We start from the raw sequence: 22,109 nt of genomic DNA on the forward strand, positions 1-22,109 counted from the left end.
CGTTTTTTTTCTTCCTCTTGAATTTTCCCAAAAAAAAATTATGGGGGGAGGTTGCGTCTTATAATCCGGTGTACGTGTGACCGGATTCGTGAAACTTTATTGACAACCGGGTACATGTTTTGGAATGCGTCTCACGAATCCAGAATGTCTTATCAGTCCGGATAATGCGACGCATGCGAGTGTGCGCTGGGTTTGTTTTGTTGTTGTTGTTGATGAGACGCTCGGTTTTGTACGTGTGTGAGTGTGGTGTGTGTGTGGTGTGTGGCGTGTGTGGGTGTGTAGCGTGTGTGATGTGTGGTGTGTGGTGTTTGTGATGTGTGGTGTGTGTGTGGTGTGTGGCGTGTGTGATGTGTGGTGTGTGGCGTGTGTGATGTGTGGTGTGTGGCGTGTGTGTGTAATGTGTGTGGTGTGTGTGTAGTGTGTGTGGTGTGTGTGTGCGATGTGTGGTGTGTGGCGTGTGTGGGTGCGTGATGTGTGGTGTGTGGCGTGTGTGGGTGTGTGATGTGTGGCGTCTGTGTAGTGTGTGTGGTGTGTGTGTGGTGTGTGTGTAGTGTGTGTGGTGTGTGTGTGGTGTGTGTGTAGTGTGTGTGGTGTGTGCGATGTGTGGTGTGTGGCGTGTGTGGGTGTGTGGTGTGTGTGTGTGTGTGATGTGTGGCGTCTGTGTAGTGTGTGTGGTGTGTGTGTGACGTGTGTAATGTGTGGGTGTGTGGCGTGTGTAGTGTGTGGGTGTGTGATGTGTGAGTCTGTGTGTGTGTGTGCTTGTGTGTGTGGTGTGTGGGTGTGTGATGTGTGGCTCATATTAGTGCTGGAAATGCGATATGCAGAGACTTGGAACTCGGGCGGCTAATTCTTTGTTGATGTCCAGATTACAATCTCTGGGCTCGCCTTCCGTTCTTCTCATTAACAGTGCAATCCCCTGCGCAAACACACGGCACACGGAGACACGCCGCTCAGGTAGAGCGACCCGCTAGCCCAAGGATCCAGGGTCAGTGGCTGGTGGGCCCTCAAGCAGAGATTATTCATAAGAGATGTATGTAGCGAGATCAGAGAGATGCGTAGACGCAAAGTAGAGATGTAGTGAGATGAGAGATGCAAATACCATAAAGATGAGAGATGAATTGGCCTAGATTTGAAGTTTTCGTGACTGCAAGATTCCATACTCTTTGGTTATTTCGGTAAATTTCGATTTAAAGCTTTCGTGACTGCAGGGATTCAGGGAAACGTCGTGAAAATTATTTTATTATGTTTTATTTTTATTATTTAATTATTTCCATTCTACGTGACTTTACCGAAATAACCAATAAGATATTTCGTTAAAGTCACGTAGGTATAAAATATAAAATACATTTATTTTTATTTATTTTATATTGTATACCTACGTGATTTTACCGAAAGAACCATAGAGTATGAATTGACCTTTTATGTGACTGATCGTGGCATGGTTAATAGGATCTAAATTTGAGCTGACGTCCGATATCCCGTGTCGATGTATTTTTCTTGAGCCATTTGGAGCCCTGCGCTTTCGCGTCCTGTTCTCACTCCTAATGCCATCACTGACAAGATCTCTCCTCCGTTGAGCCTTAACTGTGGCGCACGTCTGACGAGTTTTCGAGCAGCTATGACGGCACCCGATTGACGCGGCTGAACTGGGACCAAATCACCCGGAGCGCGGGCGATCCCCATCGGACCTCGCATGCTCAGCAGGTTTTGAGCCTGTACATCGCTTGCAGGATGGGCGACCCAGCTTGCGCGAGAGACAGGCGTTATTGGGCATGCAGCAGAGGGCCGTGCAGCAACATCCATTGCTGTTCTCTCAGCGTCACCAACACGCACTGACCAGCGTGGTGATGTATGGGTATATTCCCGAATGTTGATGGCGATGGGCACAATGTGGGTCAGTAACTTGTTTTTTGCACGCACAGTTAAGCTTCAGTCACATCGCCAGCAGTCAGATAATGTGCATTACAGCACAGTCTGCTCCCATCCACAAACTCTCCTACCTCTCATCTCGCATCTCACTCTACTCCCCTCTCATCTGAACCTATTCCCCTTCACGCACTCCTCAGCTCCAGAAACCAAGACTTTCTACCAAAGCTCCCAGTCAGCCTTAGCTCAGTGCGAGGCCACTCATTCTTCTCTGCTGTCCACATGGTCTGCAACGTACCCCAGCCACCCGTGCTGTCGACTCCCTGCCCTGATTGAGGCTCAGTACTTCCCCGTTATTTCCCTCTGCCCATATCACACCTACGCCCTCTGTTTCTGCACATACATTTAGGGGCACACTGAAGGGCGCAAAGAAGAAGCTGCGCCTCTGACACCGCAAATCATCTCAGCACGGCTTGACATCATCCCAGCACGGCTGTGACGTTATCTCAGCACGGCTGTGACGTCATCTCAGCACGGCTGTGACGTCATCTCAGCACGGCTGTGACATCTCTCAGCACGGCTGTGACATCATCACAGCACGGCTGTGACGTCATCCCAGCACGGCTGTGACGTCATCCCAGCACGGCTGTGACATCATCTCAGCACGGCTGTGACATCATCTCAGCACGGCTGTGACATCATCTCAGCACGGCTGTGACATCATCTCAGCACTGCTGTGACATCATCAACGTGTCCCTCCGTGAGCACGAATCCTGTCCCCCATCCCCAATCCAACTTGTCATCCAACTACCCCCCCTCCCAATCTCCCGTAGCTACACTCTGTGTCACAATACACGCTGACCTTTACCCCGCCCCACCCCCCCATTCCTGAGAAACCAGTCTCTGAAGGGGGGAAAAAGGTTCATTATGAAATCGTGTCTTTAAATGCCCATTTAATGACCTGGGATTAAAACAAGAGATCTCTGGGCACAGTAGGCCCAAAGACCCAACAATGTCAATTGGCCAGCAACAGAGAGCTCGATGAAAGTTGTAAGAGTGTGGAACGCGTCGAGTGGATTGAGCAAAGCGCTTGGCTGGGGGGGGGGGGAGTTGGGAGGGAATTCCAAAGAGGAGCGGTGTGAGGAAGGTAGCACAGAGAGAGAGAAGTGAGGTGAGCTGCAGTGTGATGGTTGGACACGGAGTTGATGAGACACGAGGTGGTTGGACAGGGTGTGGATGAGACAAGACGGTAGCATGGTATGTTGACCAGATCAGAGGTCAGCCAGTCTCCATCCACTGATGGATAATAGTCTATTCTTTACTTGAACGGGTAGTTGACATGAATCTCACTGTCATGCATTATATTAACGCAGTTAAAAGCCATCTAAATGTTTGTTGTCCGTTGTGTTACGCTACATTTAACTTGCAATCACCGCGTTTGTAACATTACAACACTGGGAATGCAGTGCAGGCGTCTGAGAGGGCATCATCTGCTGAGATGGAGCGATGGGATCACCTCCTGCGTGTGGGTGCGAGATGGATTGTTGCATCGCAAGACCGCGATGAGTGGTGATGGCTCGGGCAGCCCTTCATTTAGCAGTGGATAGATGATGGTTGAGGACGATAAATGGGTAATACTGTTATAAACCTACAATTACAGCTGGGATGTATGAATATTAAAGTACTCTAGTTGATTAGCAAGTATTGGTTAAATTACTCAACCAATTGGATGACGCAAGAATATCTGGGCGGGGAAAAAAAGCACCTGTGTTTCCACGTGTGCCGCTGGACGGGAGGTGATGGGCGGGACTTGGTGATGATATCGGCATTATCAGACACGTAACGCTGGGCGTGGCTTGCAGGGAGTTTCCCACTGTGTCTTGCGAGCAATCCGTGCAAAAGGAGTGATTCAATATTTTTTTAGTCGATGGATCGACGTCATCAACTAGTCGTTCCGGCTCTCCTTCTTGAAACTCTTCAATGAGGAAGTCGCCAGGCGTTGTCGTGTAAAAAAATAGTTTTGAGTTTCGTTGAAAAGTTCACGAACAAACATCGGACAATATCGACGTGACATTTCATAGGTCAGAGAGCAAAAGCACGCCAGAAACGTCAAATTGAAATGCAATCGCCTTTGGAGGCGATAGAAAGTTAACTTTGTTGTTGTTGTTGTTGGGTGACCATGGGAATGAGTTTGGAGATGGAAATCAGTGGGGAGAGACGTGACGAATGATCATATACCCTCCGGTGTCGACAATGTTGCTCGTTGTCATGGAAACCGTTTGCGATTCTTAGTTGACGTGTGCCGCTCATGCCTTTGTGTGCGGTGCTCCGTTTAGTTGTGCCCCTTAATTCCGTTGGCAATTCGAGACTTGTTTCATACTTGTAAGGTGCAATATCAAGTCATAAATTATGATGATGATGATGTTGATGATAATAAACTTCGAAAAACTTTTTTTTTACCATGTAAGACCCACTGAGATTAAAAGCTCTTTTTTCAGAAGTGACTCGGCCACAAATGATAGCTCACCGAAGTGGCTTATCACGTGGAAATGTATAGCAACCAAATACTCTAAACGCAGTTTGATTCTAAATGTGGAGGAAAAAACTGGAGGACCCGGGGAAAAATGCACGCGACCACGTGGAGAGAGACACCGCAAACTCCAAATATAGTGGCGTGAGGATCGGGCTCGAACCCACGACCTCCTGCATACCAAGCGAGGCAGTTAACATCTCGCCACTCCGGCACCTCCTGGTACGCACTGTACCAGATACTGATTTGAGGCCGAGTCGACCTAGAAGAGGCCCAGGACCGCTGGTGTTTGTGTTCCCGAGTCTGAAATCGAACTCGGGTGGCCAGTTTCGTAGCGCTGCGCACTAACCGCTGCACTGCCGCTCCCCCTTCCGTAGACGCGCACACACACGCGCGCACACATTTCAAACACAATTACTCATGGATCCGGATGCTTGGGAATCGTTGATCGTCGGAAGCTTGCCTCCGGCATAGTTCGTCCTTTGAGGCCAATCCTTTAGTGTTTTTTTTATTGCGCGCACCTCACAAATATACAATTACATTCATACCCAGCCAATGACTCATCATAGAGCAGTCGACTTGAAAGGGCCTCTGTGTGTGTTTATGCATACGTACGCACGCGCGGGCACCACCACTGTTTTTGCTCGTGTGTCTGGGCCCACATCTCATGCGATTGCGACAAAAACATTTTTTGAAACAAACAACCGGGCTTCAAATACATATTTTTGGCGTGTTTTTTTTGTCCCGTTTCCCTTTAATCACGCTCATAGAGCCGCGTTCTTAATTTAAAAAAAAACTCTAATCCCTCATTCCTTTGACCCCTGACCCCAAGCTGTCACATTATCTCTTTTACTGAAATCAGAGAATGGTAGCTGCATATTTGAGACATTTTCTTGCCAGTCCCGTTCTAGTGACGGCCGCTGAACAAACAACGGTGGCTTCCTTCCAAAGTTGCAACTTGCCGGCGGTTTTTTTCCAGCATTTGTTCGCGCCCGTTTATCAAGGCTGTCAACATGGATATAATCTTTCCACGGGGGGGGAGGGGGGGTGTTTACCTAGCCAGCATAATTCCCCCCCCCCCCCCAAATACCACCCATTGTCATTCGCGAGTGATGTATTTTCGGATAGAATGGCATTTTATGAGGAGGGCAGCTGGGTCAGGGCCACAAATTTGAGATCAGCGGGGTGGGCCCCCCTGTTCCCACATCTCTTTTTCCCACCTCGCTCCCCATGAGCCTCTTTTACTTGTTTTGAAGATAAAATAAAAACTATAATAACGGGTCAATTAGTAAAATGAATAGAGACCTTAAGTAATGCGGCGTAATTTGGTCTGTTTTGTTAGAGATGTCTGTTCAAGGATTATTGTAATAATTGTTTTTAAAAGCCATACATCGCTGGATGGTGTGACATGCTGAGGGCTGATCTTTACGATTGACATCTGCAGCAAACAGTAATACAGCAGACATGTTTTATTTTGTTATAGACGTCTATTCAAGGATTCGTATTTTTTGTTCGAGCCATAAAACGCTGGATGGTGTGACATGCCGAGGGCTGATCTTTACAAGTGACATCTGCAGCAAACAGATGTCACAGTGATCAAACGCCGACTCGGACATCATAAACCAACTCAGGTTTCCCTAACTGCATCAAAGAACCCCGTAGTTGCTTCTCGAATTCAATTCACTGCATTCATCAAAACCCATCTTTGCCGGTTACCACCCAGACATGTACTCAACACGTGTAGTGTACTAATTCAGAGACACTAGTAGAGGCACTCTCTCTTATTCCGGCCTTTACAGCCATAGGGGATAAGGGGCCGTCCATAAATGACGTCACGCATCTAGTGGGGGGGGGGGGGGTCAGACATTTGTGACGATGTATGACGATGGGGGGGGTTTGAGAAATGTGACGTCACATCAAAATGCGTAACTTTTAATATATATAGACAACACGTTCTACTTAATTAAATAGACTTTTTAATAAATGTTTTCTCCTACAACATCAGAGTGCAGCGCCACATTAAATACGCACTACAATGACAATAGTTTAAAGCGATTTGAAGCATGTGTTTTTTTGTGGGGGGGGGGGGCAGAGCTTTGTGACGTCATATTTGAGGGGGGGGGGGTCTGACTTTTTGTGACGCCGTGTGACGAAGGGGGGGGGAGTCAAAAATCGTCCAAAATCGCGTGACGTCATTTATGGCCGGCCCCTAACTACATACCGGGTCAGGACAGCCAACACGCTTCCAGACCCACAGCTTGAAGAGGCGAAGACCACGACGAGTTCCACTCCAGATGGCAGCAGCCCCGACTCCTCCGATGAGCACGGTTGGCCACGTACGGCGCGAAAGAAGTTCAGCATTACATCACATACATACACATGCCAGGCAACCTCGGGGCAGCAGCAACAGCAGCCTTCACTCTGACACAGCACCCGCTTCGTGAGACGTTGGGTGCAGCCGCTGTGTTTTGATTGACAGCTGCTGACGGGCGGAAGGAAACTGACCTCTGACCCCCCCCCCGCACACAACCTGAGCAGCGTCACGTTAGGGGCAGCGGTGGGGGGTGCACGGGGAGGGGTGAGGAGTCGAGGGGGGTTTAAGGGGGGGGGGGGCGTGAGGGGTGTGTGGGGGAGGGGGTGTTGGGGGCACGTGTCGGTGTGAGGATATGTGGGGGGGGGGGGTAGTGGGGAGCGGTAGCGTAGCGGTTAGCGCGCTGCGCTACGAACCCGGTTCTGGGCCTCCCCTAGGTCGACTCAGCCTCAAATGAGTACCTGGTTAGGGTTGTTGGAACATAGCCACTAGGGAGACAAAGGCGGCCGGGGCGTGGTGCTGCCCACCCACCCCGTCGTAGGTGCTCGCTAACAGCACTTGCCCCAACAATCTATCACAGGCTACACGGGGGATCTTTGTCGGGGGGGGGGGGGTGTCCCGGACGTGATTGTATCAACCGTCACGTTGAAGGAAGCTTGCGCGTAACGACGATGGTTGATGTGGGTCGGGCTGCACTTTCAACTCGGGGGGGGAGGGGGGGGGGCTCCCAATCTGTCACTGCCACCCCCTGTGTGTTGTTTTTTGCGCGCGTGTGTGGGGCCACAGGGGAGGAGGCCCCGTCCACACCACAGAGCGAGCGAGCGGGCGGGCGGGCTAAGCGATGGGCGCGTGCCGACGACCTTCACGCCCGCCCCCGCTGGCCCCTGTGGCCTGCCCGGCAGCGTCCCCGCTCGTGAGGTTAAGCGGCAGCAGCGCGCGCGAACAGCGGGCCGGGGGGCAATAAATGCCACGGTGGTTTCGACGTTGAGCCAACGTTGGTCTCGACGTTGAGCCAACGTTGGTGTTGACGTTGGTTTAACACAAGGCCGTAGCCATGGAGTCAACATTGGGGGGGGGGGGGGCAAATCTTCCAGGGTGTTTGGGGGTTACCAACCCAGAAAAATATCTAAATTTGAAAATTCATTTCCTGCCTTAAATATAAAAAAGTCACTAACACATGGGATGGACTTTATATACTCTTAGGTTTTTTTCGGTAAAGTCACGTAGGTAAAAAAAAAGATGGACTTTTTATTTATTTTTTACAATAATGTCTAATAGTGTATTTATTACATTGCTCTGTTTTTTCTTTTTTTACAATTTCTTGTTTCATTGTATGTAATGGCAGAGATTAGGGATTAATAAAGAACAACCATAACCACAATAATATGAACAGAAATCTATGCATTGATTTATATGAAGACAAGTCCAGATATTGTGGCCAAGGTTTATCAAATTGTTACTTTTATTTACATAGCATAGCAATTATTTTGTATAGCAATATATCGCGGGGGGGGGGGGAATTTTGAGCATATTTGAATATTGTTTCCCCCCCCCCCCAATTAATATTATAATTACGGCCTTGGTTCAACACATCTGACACTGCGCGATGGAGTTACGTTGAGAGTTGATGGCTTCACCTCAGGACGACGTAGAACCGAGGGCGGGGCGCATTTGGCGTTGGCAATTCAAGGGGGCGACGACGTTGAGAGGAAACCCACGAAATTTGGCCGGAAATCATCAAACGATTGCCTCTGCGCTGCCGATGAGCGCTGCCGGTGCGCACTGAAAGTGTTCGACGCGCGGGCGACTACTTGGAAGCGAACAACGACGCCATCCGCGGGAGTTGAGGCCCATTGTGTGGCTGCGTCATGGTCCGAATTAGCGATTCTTTTGTTGTTGTTGTTGGATAAATGACGCCGCTGTGTCGGGTGGTGGCGGGTTTTAACGACACATTTATAGATTTACGCGATCTAACCCAAAAAACGTTCTGATGGATATTGGTCGCGAAAGCCTACGTGTTAAATTGGTTTTGTACTATTGTTGAAACGTTCTTAACCAGCCCCCACTGGACATCTATGTCCAGTAGGACAGTAAGTGTACAGATGTCCAAAATATATATATATTTTTTATAGCTCATCGAATTCCCCCAGTATAAATAAATATTACGATTCTGATTCTGATCATCAAATCCTCAGAAACCCCAAGGAACAAACGGTATGCGCCGAACGCACACAGGAACACAAAGAGGGGAGCGAAAGACAAGATAAATATGAGTAACATGCCGGTCAGGAAAATGTCACCGGTGTATGATAACCTGTGCGTGTCTTATATAAAAACAATCTCCGCCTGAAAGTGACACGTTCAGGCGGGGATTAATATCTGACTCGTTCTTCACAGTGGGCAGGAAACATGTTCCCAGAGAAATCCCTCACTCAAGAATTAGGCGTGCAAACGTAGCACGTAAGCACCACAATGCCATATTAAAAAAAATCAGATAAAAACATTTTTATACTCAGACAAGTAGCAAGTTTATGTGCCTATTTAGTGATCAAGGTCACTCTTGCAAATGAGACATCTTGGCCCCTTGAGTTATCACCTGGTTAAAGAGAATACACCTGAAACTTGTATTTGCAAAAGAATACTGTATCCAGCATTCATGAATGTTTGACCACTTCTTGAACCCTCTGTCCCCTTTTCCTCTGCTCCCTGCCAGACACCACCTCCGTTATTTAACAGCCACTCAGAGTGATTGTCCCGCACGTCATGTGGGTCCCATCGTAACCCTCGACTCAGCCCTATCGAAATACATTCCCGTATCGGAACATTTCTGACAGTGCGGAATTGAGTTACGTGACAGAGATCCTAACTTCGGGACACGTAGAACCAGGTATTAGCGTCGGCAATCAAGAACCCTCTTCTTGATTTGGCGCTTTCGTGACTGCAGGAATTACTCGTTGGTTCTTTCGGTAAAGTCACGTAGAAAGAGAAAATAAGAAATTAAATAATAGCGTACGACGTTTCGAATGCAACACAAGCAATCATCATCAGGTACAAATGAAAGCAAGCAATCATCATCAGGTACAAATAGGTAGGGTGTTGACTGTTATATTTCTAGGTTTACTAGGTTATATTTTCTCTTTCATTTGTACCTGATGATTGCTCGTGTTGCAATCGAAACGTCGTCTGCTATTATTTAATTTATTGTTTTCTCTTTCTACATGACTTTACCGAAAGAACCAAAGAATAACCCTCTTATAGTAATAGGTTTTTACCCTTTCAACTGGTACAAAAACTGACACCTTTATACAAGGCATCATGTTTGCAATAACCACAACACAAGCAGTCAAAATGCAAACAAAAAGAAACAACTCTGATAATGATAATGATATGCACTGTCCTTGAAGTTGATTGGTCCACACCCGAGACAGCTTTTCTTAGAGCCTAGTCTCCATTGGTGTTGGACCAGATGACGCCAAAAGGCGTACAACTCAAAAAACAGCGCACTATCAGAGTATTGAGAGCTCGGGGAAAGTATTTACAATATGAGACCTCCTTTACCAGTGGCAAAATATAGTAATAGGTTTTTACCCTTTCAACTGGTACAAAAACTGACACCTTTATACAAGGCATAATGTCAGTTTTTGTACCAGTTGAAAGGGTAAAACCCTATTACTATATTTTGCCACTGGTAAATGAGGTCTCATAGAGTAACCCTCTTCTTGCAAAGACTTGACACTGTTTTCGCTGAGACAGACGGAAAGAGAAGCGCACATGGATTGGAGAGCAGATGCGTGTTAAAGACAAGATATTGACCGTTCAAGAAAAGTAATTGGGCTTGGGCAGGAAACGTCACGAATGTGGACTGATGGCCAGTGAGTAAGAATAGCAACTCGATCGATCGATCTGCATTTTACGTGCCTCAGAGTAGGCATCAGTGCACATCCACAACGGAACGAGAACGGTACATCACCCCCTCGGCGACACAACTAGGTGGCAGCCAAACTATATAATGTGCCACGACTTAATTTCTCGCCGAATATTTTCTGGGTGGCTGGTAGATTGAAGCGGTAGGGAGGCGCGTGACGGATAGCCACAGGTACAGCGAGGTGCCATGCATGTTGAAGTACCTGGTGTGTAAATACAACTTTTTTTTTGACAAACCAGGCTGCAACTAAGCTCTAGAATGCGTCTAAGATGACGTTCACTGCAAAGATGGAGCGACGGAAATCAGCTCGTGCTCAGGTGCTGGGTGGATTATTGCTTTGTAGGACCGTGATTGATTTGCAAGCGATTTAATCATGAATATTGCTGACAATGATGTAATTGAGAACCCCTACCCTAAAGCTAAAGACTGCACTTGTGATGTTAGAATGAGTTAATGTTTCTGCCAATATCTGACAATCGGACTGAGAGGCTGAAGATGTATTGGAAAAATAAATTGACACTGGGATGCGAAGGAAATTTTTTTTTTAATTATTAAAAGTACAGTCATTCTTTTTATTTTTCCCCAGGACATCCTTAACTGAGTCTCGATACTTTTTCTCAAGAGGGTCCTGCTCTGTGGATGTTTTACCGATTCCATAAATGAGTTTTTGGTTCATGCGGTTGCACCCGAGTCAAGAGCCGCAATGCTCACAGGGTTATCTCCATATATATAAAACGCAAAGTTGTGATTATGTGTGTCTGTTCAAAATGTTTAGCGTACTTCCCGACATGCAACAAACTGGAAATTGCCATGTGGGTACTTTCCAGACTGTACACCATGCAACAATTATTAAAATACACTTTTATGGGGGGGTGGGGAGCTCAATAACGCATGTATTTTTGCACGGCCAGTGAGCTGTGACGTCACATCTGTCACGTGACCCGCGCACGTGGAAGCGTAACGCATGGTAGTGTAGTGGTTCGCGCTGCGCTACGAACCCGGCGACTCGGGTTCGAATTCCCGCTCACGGCCAGTACCGGTGACGATTATTTTAACCTGATCCTGGGCCTCCCCTAGGTCGACTCAGCCTCAAACGAGTAACTGGTGTGGTGTGTGAACATCGCCACTGGGGAGACAAAGGCGGCCGCGGGCTTGGTGAATCCAAGTCCCGGGCGAAGCCGGGTAGTAAAGATAGTACCTAATACATGAAACTGACACGTCAGAGGAAACCTGACAACCCGGAGAAAAGCCCTCCATGCATGACACACTCTAAGCTCAGCACAGATAGATTAAAAATTTGTATTGCTCTACTGCCATCTACTGGCCACTATGCGGGCAGAGCCTATGACGTCTTGTTTTCCCCCCCCAAATCAATCTCCCAGCCCCACTTAGCTTGAGAGCCGGCAAAATAGGGTAATTTGGTTGTATAGATTTGAAAGAAACGGTAAAGTTGGTAAATACATTATAGGTTTTAGTGGCTGTTTTCATAAATAAAATATCAGCGATTTGTCTATACAAAGGACTTTACATCACTGCTTAAATACATTTCAACCACAAAGGTTGTGACACTGTTAATGATGAATAAGTAAAAACGCAACTCACTATGGTGACAGCTCACTGTGTTCACGCACACACAGCTATAAGCCCGTCACCTCTCTCCATTGCATCTCTTTCCCCATCTGCTGGGGAGACTGGTCATCAGCGATCTGTATGTCCAGATGCCTGGCTTCAACCCAGAGTTTTTATTTTTATATACGCTGCTCTGAAGCCATTTGGTTGGGTCTGCTGCGCGTTATAAAAACACAAAATATCAATTAATAATGGAGGTACAGCCGGACATCTCTCCTGCAGGTCTGTTCCAGCGATGCATTGCTGGGACAAAGTTGTGGAGCTAATGTTGGATGCTGTCCCCCCCCCCCCCCCCCCCCAGGCGGAGGTCCAGCATCGGGCGGTGCAGTCAACCCAACTCCACTCCACCGGCAGCGTGCAGCTGGAGTTAGCAGTTGGTCGATGCGGCCTCAACCAGTGGCACGCTGGCCCCCGTGTCCAGTCAGATTTCCGTCTTGTGTCCATCAATCAGAGATGGTGAGCGGTCCCGCGTCAAACCACGTGGCCGTCAGTCAGAGCCATTCCCTCTGCACCTTGGGGTGTGACAGGGATGTCCTCTGGCTCCACATTATTTAACATATCTTTTGACCACGTAGTTCGTGAAGCCTTCAATGGCTGTACCCGAGGAATTACCATATGGTACAGATACAATGGGAGGCTGATCGATGCCCGGGTCCGGTCAAGGGATGCCTCCCTATTGCTCAACCATGTTATGTATGCCGATGCTCTGGTGATTGCTGATCACTGCTGATGAACCTGGAGCTTGCCACTAAGAGGTGGGGCCTTACCATCAGCCCCACCAAAACTAAGCACATGCCTGGGTATTTTATACCATCGAACAATCCGCCCCCACAACTCACAATTGGTGATGCGGCGGTTGTGGAGAGATTGCCGAGATTCCCATACCTGGCCAGTGTGCTCATGACCGGCTCCGGTTTAACAACAGAGGTCTCACTCCGAATCAGTCGAGCGCCATTATCTTTTCATCGCATGCGTTAAGCTGTGTGGAAGCTATCTGGTCTCTTGCTCCGCATGAAGCTCCAGGTCTTCTCGGCCACGGTAATTCCCTCCCTTCTATACGCTTGCGAAACATGCACCTCCCTAATGGAACATCTTCGCCGGTTAGAAACATTTTGGCTGGCCTGCTAACGATCCATCCTGGGTTTAACCATATGTGTGTGTGTGCGTCTAAGTCGATGTGTTTCTATGTGTGTGGGTCAATGTCTGCGTGTAAGTCCATGTGTGTGTCTGCCTTTTTCGCCCGAGCAACGCCGGGTACTTACCGCTAGTCTGCAATATATGTTTAACCCAGATACTGAGCACAGGTGCAAAGGTCAAAAACCTCAAGTTGCCAGCAAGACACAGTGCAATAAACTTTGAAATACTTAAGAGTTGAGACTTTTCTTGAATTGTGCAAGGTCATGACAGATTGGGAGAAAACGACACGAAGAAGTAATCCCGTAGTCGATCCGTGCTAGCGAAGTAAGAGAAACAGAAGTGTTTTGGTTTGCAGCATTGTGGCTGAATTCAGAGACAGTTTTTTGTATACTGGTTCCTCAAAATGGATGGAGGAATAAATACGTTAATGTCATCAGATCATAAACTACAGTAATAATGACAGAAGAGCGGTAAAGAGGCAACTGACCCCTTGTGATTGAGTGACTGGAGTGCATCAATGCTGGACCATCAATCAACCTAACTGCATGTTGAATTATATCGAGTATAGTGATGTAGAACTGGGTGCTCCCCCCCCCAAATATGATGACAGTGTTCCACCTTTGTCTGAATGTGTGCTTTACAGAGCACCAATAACAATTGGCATCACATAATCACAACCATAACCACTACCATTCATTTCAATGTTTATTTCTTATACAGAAAATATGTTCAGCCAGCGACCCAGCGAGTTTCAAAGGGAAAAATGCGGTGCATCAGTACAGAACAGCCACATTATAACCACAACAACCATATTCCTTTGGCCGGGACCACTACAGCCTCCCCCACGTCCTCTGATGCCTCCACCTCGTTATGCCTTACTCCATCATAAACAGCGCCCGTCACCCCTCCTCCTCCTCTGCCACCCCCCCCTTCTCCTACTCCTCCGCCACCAGTCACTCCTTCACCCCCTCATCTTTCTCAACCTACTGTGGCGCGTCAGTCACTCTCCCTCACCCCTTCCGACTCCCTCTCCAACTCCATTCCTTCGTACTTCCTCCTCCTCCCTCTCCTCCTCACCCCACCATGGAGCGCTTCCTGCCACGGAGCCGCACCTCGTCGAGTTTAGCGATGATGGGCGCGGCGAAGCGTCCCTTCATCGTCGCCGTGTAGGCGGCGAGCACGGCCGCAAACACGGCCTCCGTGCCAGGGTGGCTGCTCAGAAAGGCCTTCTCCAGCACGTGCAGATCCACCGCCTTGTCCTCCACCAGCGCCGACACGCAGCTCAGCCCAAAGTCGATGAGCGCCATGCGCGGAGTCGGCTGTGGGGGCACGTGCAGCACGGATGGTGCGGGGTGTGTGGTGTTGGTGGCGGCGGTGGCGGTGAGCGATGGAGCATCTGCAGGGATATCTCCTTCACCCACCTTAACACAGCAGAGGGCCGCACACACACAGACCGCTTTAAAAGTTTAACCATGATTCCAGCAACACATCGACTCTTTTTTTCTCCCAATAACGTCATTGGTTCTTCAACGTCCCCTGTGAAGCAGTTTTTTGACGGTCAATAAACCTGCAGCAATAACCAGCATGGCCAAGAAGGCTCGAGCCACAAACCTCTGCAACAACAAAAGCAGCACAAGCACAACTGCACGGGCCACGGTACTGCCCCTAACCACTGCAGCGGAATTTCTGAGTGACAGGGGTGGAGGTAGAGTGACTGAGCTCACCTGGGGATGCTGTTTGCAGGGTTCCGGTGAGGCAGCGCCGGCTCCTGGCTCGGGAGATTCCGCTGGCGGGAAGAGCAGCAGCAAGTTGGAGGTGGTGAGGTCCCCGTGCACCACGTCTTGTGTGTGCATGTGCGCCAGCGTGCGTCCGATCAGCACCGCCAAGGTTAGCAGCTTCTCCCCTCCTGCTGCTGCTTGCGATGTGGACTGCACATACTCGCGCACCGTGACGGCGCCCGCCAGGTCCTCCATGTAAATGCAATGTCGCTCATAATCCACAAAGTAAACCACGGGCGTCAGGATGCCTGCGAGGTGAACAATGTACAACAATCAATGTGTGAACGATTAAAATGACACGAGAGCAACAATATACGGCCCTTTACCATTCAGGCATTCCACCATGCCTTTCTTCGGCCGTCGGGGTTTTTTTCCACAATACTTCACCAAACTGGCCAGTGCGGGTTGGTGATGGCGGAACACAAAACTGAGTCAGATATCGCCACCGACATAATCCGTGGCCTCGATTCAAACTCACGCCACGCTGGGGTCAGAGCAAAGTGTGCTAACCACTCTGCCACTGCTCCGCCGTGTGTCAATGCACTGTTGGATGAAGTCCCACCCCCCCACACCATGTTGATTGTGGGGGTTTTCACCATGCTATACTTCACCATGCTTTACTTTACCGTGCTGAGCAATGTGGGTTGGTACAGGAGAGGGCGGCTAGGCAGGGTTCAGATATCGCTCGCCACTGATGGTAACCGAAGCAAGCGGTCAATCTCAAGCGGCCGGGTTCATATGGCAGTGTGCTTTACACTCCACCACCAACATATATATTTCAAATTATTCCGTTGTATGCTGGTATGTGCCTGTGCCACTTCAAAGTGCACCTGGCCTGGTACAGGCGCCATGGTGATGTCACCGTCAATTAGTGACAAATGGCGGGTATTGGTGCCACTTTGAACAAACCTTGCACAAATCCACATGTTGCCCTAAGGTACATTTCCAAACTTGGTATCGTAAGAAAGCCCGACCTTTCCTTGCTGAGTTATGGGCGTGAAACAAAAATGTGCTGAAGTGGAGCATCGTTTCTCACGCCAATGCTGGCGGAAACGCCTCCAATAGGGGGAGCTCTTGGCCCCTCGAGAGGATATTTTGGCCTACTCTTCGACGCCGGCCAAACACCTTGGAAGAGGAGTTACCCACCACTCTAGCCAAACACAAGCGACTTGTCGACTGACTGTGATGTACCCATTTATACATCCGGGTGTACAGAGGCTGTATGGTTGAAGAAACTTGCCCCGTTGTTTTCAACTGACACGCCGGGAGATCGAATCGGATCGAAATAGCGACCTCTGAATTGCACCCCACAGTAGCGATCACAAATCACGAAGCATAGCCCACGCGTATCTGTGTTCATATATTGTTTGTTGCGTTTGCACCCGACTTAAGAGCCGCATGTCTCACAGGGCTATACCTAATAAATGAACTTGAAACTCTCACCTGCCCTTCTGCAGCGCAGCAGAGACCGCACCTCCTGCACAGTACGCCTCCTCGTCAGGCGCCAGTCGAGCTGCGGGTGTCGGTACTTCCTGGGAAACCTCTCCTTGAGCACGGCAGGGCGGCCCAGGAAGGTCCCGCGATAGACGCGAGCCTCGGCCCCCTGCGAGATCAGGGTCAGGCCGGCGAGGAAGGGATCCGTCTCCACTTTGACGGTGCCGCCATCGCCCGCACCGCTGCCCTCCTCCCCCTCTCTCTTCTCGCCCTCCATGCAACTAGACATCACTATGTCTGGAGGGAAAAAAATCGTACAAAAAATGCGAGGGAGCTAAGCAATAATCAACAATTTGCCAACTGCCGTCGCCAAAATCAGTCCGCATGGTTAATGGCACTGCCGCTCACTTGCATCATTTACCGGCAGCATTTCACAGATGCACCTGAAACTTCTTTTTTGTGTTTAGTTTGCTGTTCCTTCCCCCGCACCTCCGATTAGCACGGTTGGCTACGTAAGGTGCGAAAGAAGTTCAACATACATAAATACATAAAGACATACAAACAAACCACCTATTGGCTCACTCGGCAACCTCAACGTACATATATAAAGGGTGGCCTAAAAGTGAGGGCACATAGGGTTATTAAGATTTCTTTTAACAAACCAAGTGACCTTTGAAAGGGTGAAAGCGACCCTCCTTGAGTATGCGCTGGCAGGATGTTCTTGGCACACCTGTTTCTCGTGACAATTTTCGAGTGGATTTTTCTGGACTGGTAATCACATGCTCTAGCACCATGATTGATGTGGCTTCACTCGTGCTACTTTTTTTTCGACCACTGCGCGGTCGGTCATGCACACTGCCAGTGTCTTTAAAACGCATGATCACTTTTCTGACCGATGAAAATCCAATATTTTTGTTAGGGTGCAACACATTAAAGTCTTCGGCGACTGACCGGAACGTGCTGCCATCCTTAGCATACATAGAAACCAATAAAATGCGTTCGTCCTTAGTCAATTTCCTTTCCATGTTTAAAATGTCATCTGCAAAGGAAGAAGAAAAAATAGATATTAATAATAGACCGAATGTAGACTTAAATAATCAACAATGAAAGTTTTTTTAATGCCAGTGTTAAAACAAATTAAATAACCCTCTTGTGTCCCAACTCTTGGGCAACCCTGTATGTACTAACCCTTGCTGATCCAACTCCGAGTTCGATGAACTGCACCGATTGAAGGAAATGATTTGTAATTCTCAAACCGTGCACCACATTTAACGAGTGTGTTGAGATAACGTTGACGAAACGCAATGTGCCTTTCTTCACCCTGACGTGCGCCCCCCCCCCCCCCCCAACAATACACAACGAGTGAAAACATCCTCTATCATCATCACCATGCTGCTTCAAACCCAACAATGATTTCAAATGTGTGGCCCTCACACTTGTGATGATGTCTAATCGGCAAAAGTGCCCCCTCCCGCACCCTCCTCTATAAATTAGTGAAGAACACAGCGCGAATTGGAACCTGTGAATGAATTGTTTCAGTGAATAACAGTGCATTGGCCATGTCCAAAGTAATTGCTCTACCTCTGGGGGCTGAGTCTTATAATCCGGAGAACACGGTACAGCGGAAATGTTAACTGGTGTCCCGACGTCACAACATTAGTAATTGTATATTAAAGTGTGTGCATTGTGCAATTAAATACCGTGCAATTGAAACATTTTCTTTGAATAAACAACAGAAGCGTGAATCTTGATTTTTAGCTTTCGTGACTGCAGGAATCAATTCTTGTTGGTTCTTTCGGTAAAGAAAAAATAATCGATCACGACGTTTCGATCGCAACACAAACAGCCGTCTTCTGGTGAAAAATACGTAGGCTTTCGTGACCAATGTCATCCATAATACAGGTTTTCTTGGGGTTAGATCTCGTAAATATATAAATGTGTCATTAAACCCGTGACCACCCGACAGAGCGAATTAGTAAGGTTAGTATTTGATGTACCGAAATGGATACCCATAGTCAATTATATACATACATACATTACCCCCCCCCCATCACATCTACCCCTCTATTTAAGGAACGAAACAGGAGGATTTGTCCACAAATTTGGCTGAAACCTGATGAAGCTGGTTGTAATTACTGGCGAAACGTCGTACTTAGATTGTAAATGTTGTGGCTTGGCTCTCCAACACACCGGTTAGTGCTGTACTAGTATACTACACTATACACTACACTACTATACACTACACTATACACTACTATACACTACACTATACACTAAACTATACACTACACTATACACTACACACTAGTGCTGTACTAGTATACTACACTATACACTTCACACTAGTGTTGTACTAGTATACTACACTATACACTACACACTAGTGCTGTACTAGTATACTACACTATACACTACACACTAGTGCTGTACTAGTATACTACACTATACACTACACTATACACTAAACTATACACTACACACTAGTGACGAATTGGCCACGTTCTGTTTACGTGACAACCCTCACTAGTTGGCTGTGTCGGGTGGTGGCGAGTTTAACGACACATTTATATATTTAAGCGATCTAACCTCCCAAAAAAACCTGTAACAACATAAGTGTGAACTGTAGCTTTAAAGATAATGCATATATTATGTTTGCATGTTTTGCCACATGTACGTGTGCTTAATGCAAACCTGATGCCTTCCAAAATGTATCTACAGTATGTTATGTTTGAACATCTTAAACGCCTCCTGTTTTATTTCCAGAAAGGTGGAAACCCCATTGTTTTTCATATTTTTATGGCAAGAATGATCCCGTAGATATGTACACCGTATCAACTCAGGCGTCTTGCATTAAAATCCATAGCCACAACAGCCACCACGGCGCCTGTGCCAGGCTAGGTGCACCTTGTGACCGTCACGTGGAGTGTCTTAAGGCTCGCTGGCAAGATAAAAGGCATCCCTGTCAACCCCTTATCAGTGCCCTACCTTATTCCAGACCAATTACGGCCTTATAAATATCAACGTTCATCCTACAAAGTCCCATCGCAAGGGAGAAACACAGACACGCATTTATTAATGAAACGGCTGCACGCCGTATGGGCCTAAAAACTCCAATTTCCCTGCACAAGAATACGCTTTAAACCCTATAAGTTGACAGGTACGAGAAGGAGATCACGGAACAGACCCCGATGTGTTGTTGGCCTGCCCGGGTTGGCCGGCTTATTGAGACGAACACACAACACGAGCTGCGAATTCTACGCGAATCGACATCCCACGGAGTGGGCCCTCTTACGCATCGCACGAACTGACCAGCATGTGTGTGAAGTATGCTCAAGCGAATCCCATGAGCGACCGCGTGTTCATAGGGGAAGAGGCTTCATCCGGCAGTGGCTTGACAAACAAAGAATATCTGTAAATTATGAAGATGATGAAGCCTCTTGCGAGATTGTGAAAATGCAATGCAGTGGTGGCGCTGTGACCCACGTGTTTGTTTTTTACGTGTTGGGCGCGCCGTGATGACGTCGCCCATAGGGTGAAGCGAAAGTGGATTGTGTTTAACACGGGAAGAGTGGCATAACTCTTTCGGTAATGTCACGTAGGTATAAAATATTTTATAGGTATAAAATAAAAATTTTATTTTATACCTATAAAATACTTAAAATTAAAAATAAAGTATTTTCTAAAAAATAATAAAATATTGTATTTTATACCTATAAAATATTTTATAGATATTAAATCAAATATTTTAAAATAAAAAATAAAGTATTTGTCTACCTACGTGACTTTAACGAAAGAACCAAAGAGTGTGGATTAATGCAGTCCACGAAAGCTTCAAATCAAGATACGGGAGGAGTCGTTTGGTGGTGGGTGGAGCAGGGGGCTTTGCGACCAATATTATCTAAAATAGAGGGGGGTTTGGGTATAGATCGCGTAAATATGAATGTGTCGCTAAACCCACCACCACCCGGCACAGCCAATTAGTAAGGTTTTTCTAAATATGCCAATTGGTTACTTGTACAGCACACCGGTGTGTTGGAGAGTAAACCCACAACATCATGTAAACCCAACATGTGCATTCTGTGGGTTTACTCACCCAACACACCGGTGTGCTGTACTCGTAACGCATTGCCACATTTTCTTACTGGTAGGAACCTCCTGGTTACACCAGCCCACAGGGGATTATTGTGTCCGTCCGTCGTGCATCAAAAATGGGAGGGGTGGGGCTGGGTGGAGAGGGGAGGATGGGGAGGGGCTGGGTGAGGAGGGTGGGGCTGGGTGGGGGGTGGGAGTGGTGGGGCTGGGTGGGGAGGGGCTGGTCACCCCGTGGTGCCCTTATAAAACTCAACGTTTAACCTACTCACGCCGGCTTGTGCCCGCCCTCACAGTCGGGCATATTTGCGGAATACACCACGCTCTGGCCGTTGACCCTGGCCATTGACCGAGCAACCCAACGTTCCTACCAGCTCCCTCCTGGTGGGTTTAACGACACATTCATATTTACGCGAAGTAACCAAAAAGAAACCTTCGATTATGGAAAACTCAAATTTGCTTGATATATTTTAACGCATATAAAATTATAAGCGGGTCATGTCCACGTAGTCTTTTGAAAAATATTTATTATCACAACAAAAGCAGTCAAGGCACAAATGCTTCCACATCCACCAGTTCACCTTCAAAGTAACGTTGCTAAAATGTTAAATTGAAAAATGACACCTATGCATCGACTTACAAACTTAAAACAGCATACATATACAGTACAATTTACCGGCTTGTAAAGATACGCACGTGCACCCACATGCATGTTCTTTTTATATTTCGGTGAACTATTTCATGTGTATACGTTACTTTGGCAGCGTTATCCATTTTCATCCCAATGCTTGTTTGAATACGGACAACCAATTTTGAGAAATGCAAGACGAAAATAGCAATTCATACTATTTAGCTGCTGATATAAATTTCCACAAGATAAGCCACTTCGTAGAGCTATAATTTGTGGCCAGGTGGCTTCTGTAAAATAACTAATCGCTCAGTTCGCTTTACTTGGTAAAATTTTCAGTTTTTTTATTACTTTGTTGTATTGTTTGCTGTTGCAACGTTCTGAACCCGCCCAAATTGGACATATGTGAAATAGCTTAATAGCTCATCGGATTTGCCCAGGATAAATAAAGAAAATTATTGTGAAAATGAGAATGTAGCCTGTGGAAATTAAGTTTTAAAATAAATGTGGAACTTTTTTTCTAACGTACCCATTTTTTTTAAATACATAGCCTGTGGATGTTTGTGTACAATCGCAAAACATAAAAACAACATCAACACAACCAATTCAAGATTGTGTTCCAAAGATCCTCTCGGAAATAAAGTATCGGTGTTGTTTAGCACGATGTAACCGTTTCGCACCACGTGCTCGGCAATTCTTCAGGAACTGAACTCGGGAATGGAACTTAGGTGGGTCGAAATGTCCGGACATCGTGCCGAACACCACCCAAATGGCACAAGGCA

The 22,109-nt window shown here is 47.4% G+C and overlaps 1 protein-coding gene across 8 annotated transcripts; it reads right to left on the reverse strand.

Annotated features, from left to right (window-relative positions):
• Positions 1–14,090: 14,090 nt before the first annotated feature.
• TP53RK (TP53 regulating kinase) lies at positions 14,091–20,136 on the reverse strand. 8 transcript variants are annotated; one of them, XM_078617560.1, is made up of 6 exons: positions 19,920–20,117; positions 17,562–17,649; positions 17,032–17,118; positions 16,620–16,907; positions 15,123–15,424; positions 14,091–14,819 (listed from the first exon to the last, which is right to left on the reverse strand). In XM_078617560.1, the coding sequence occupies exons 4-6, from the start codon at positions 16,897–16,899 to the stop codon at positions 14,472–14,474; spliced, it is 930 nt and encodes a 309-aa protein (XP_078473686.1). In that variant the 5' UTR covers positions 16,900–16,907; positions 17,032–17,118; positions 17,562–17,649; positions 19,920–20,117; the 3' UTR covers positions 14,091–14,471. The 8 variants fall into 8 exon arrangements, with proteins under 8 accessions (XP_078473686.1, XP_078473687.1, XP_078473684.1 ...); XM_078617561.1 differs by lacking the exon at positions 17,562–17,649; XM_078617558.1 differs by lacking the exon at positions 17,032–17,118.
• Between the last annotated feature and the right edge of the window lie 1,973 nt (positions 20,137–22,109).

This window comes from Lampetra planeri, chromosome 54 (assembly GCF_965212315.1).
Source record: "Lampetra planeri chromosome 54, kcLamPlan1.2.h2, whole genome shotgun sequence".
NCBI classification, from domain to species: Eukaryota; Metazoa; Chordata; class Hyperoartia; order Petromyzontiformes; family Petromyzontidae; genus Lampetra; species Lampetra planeri.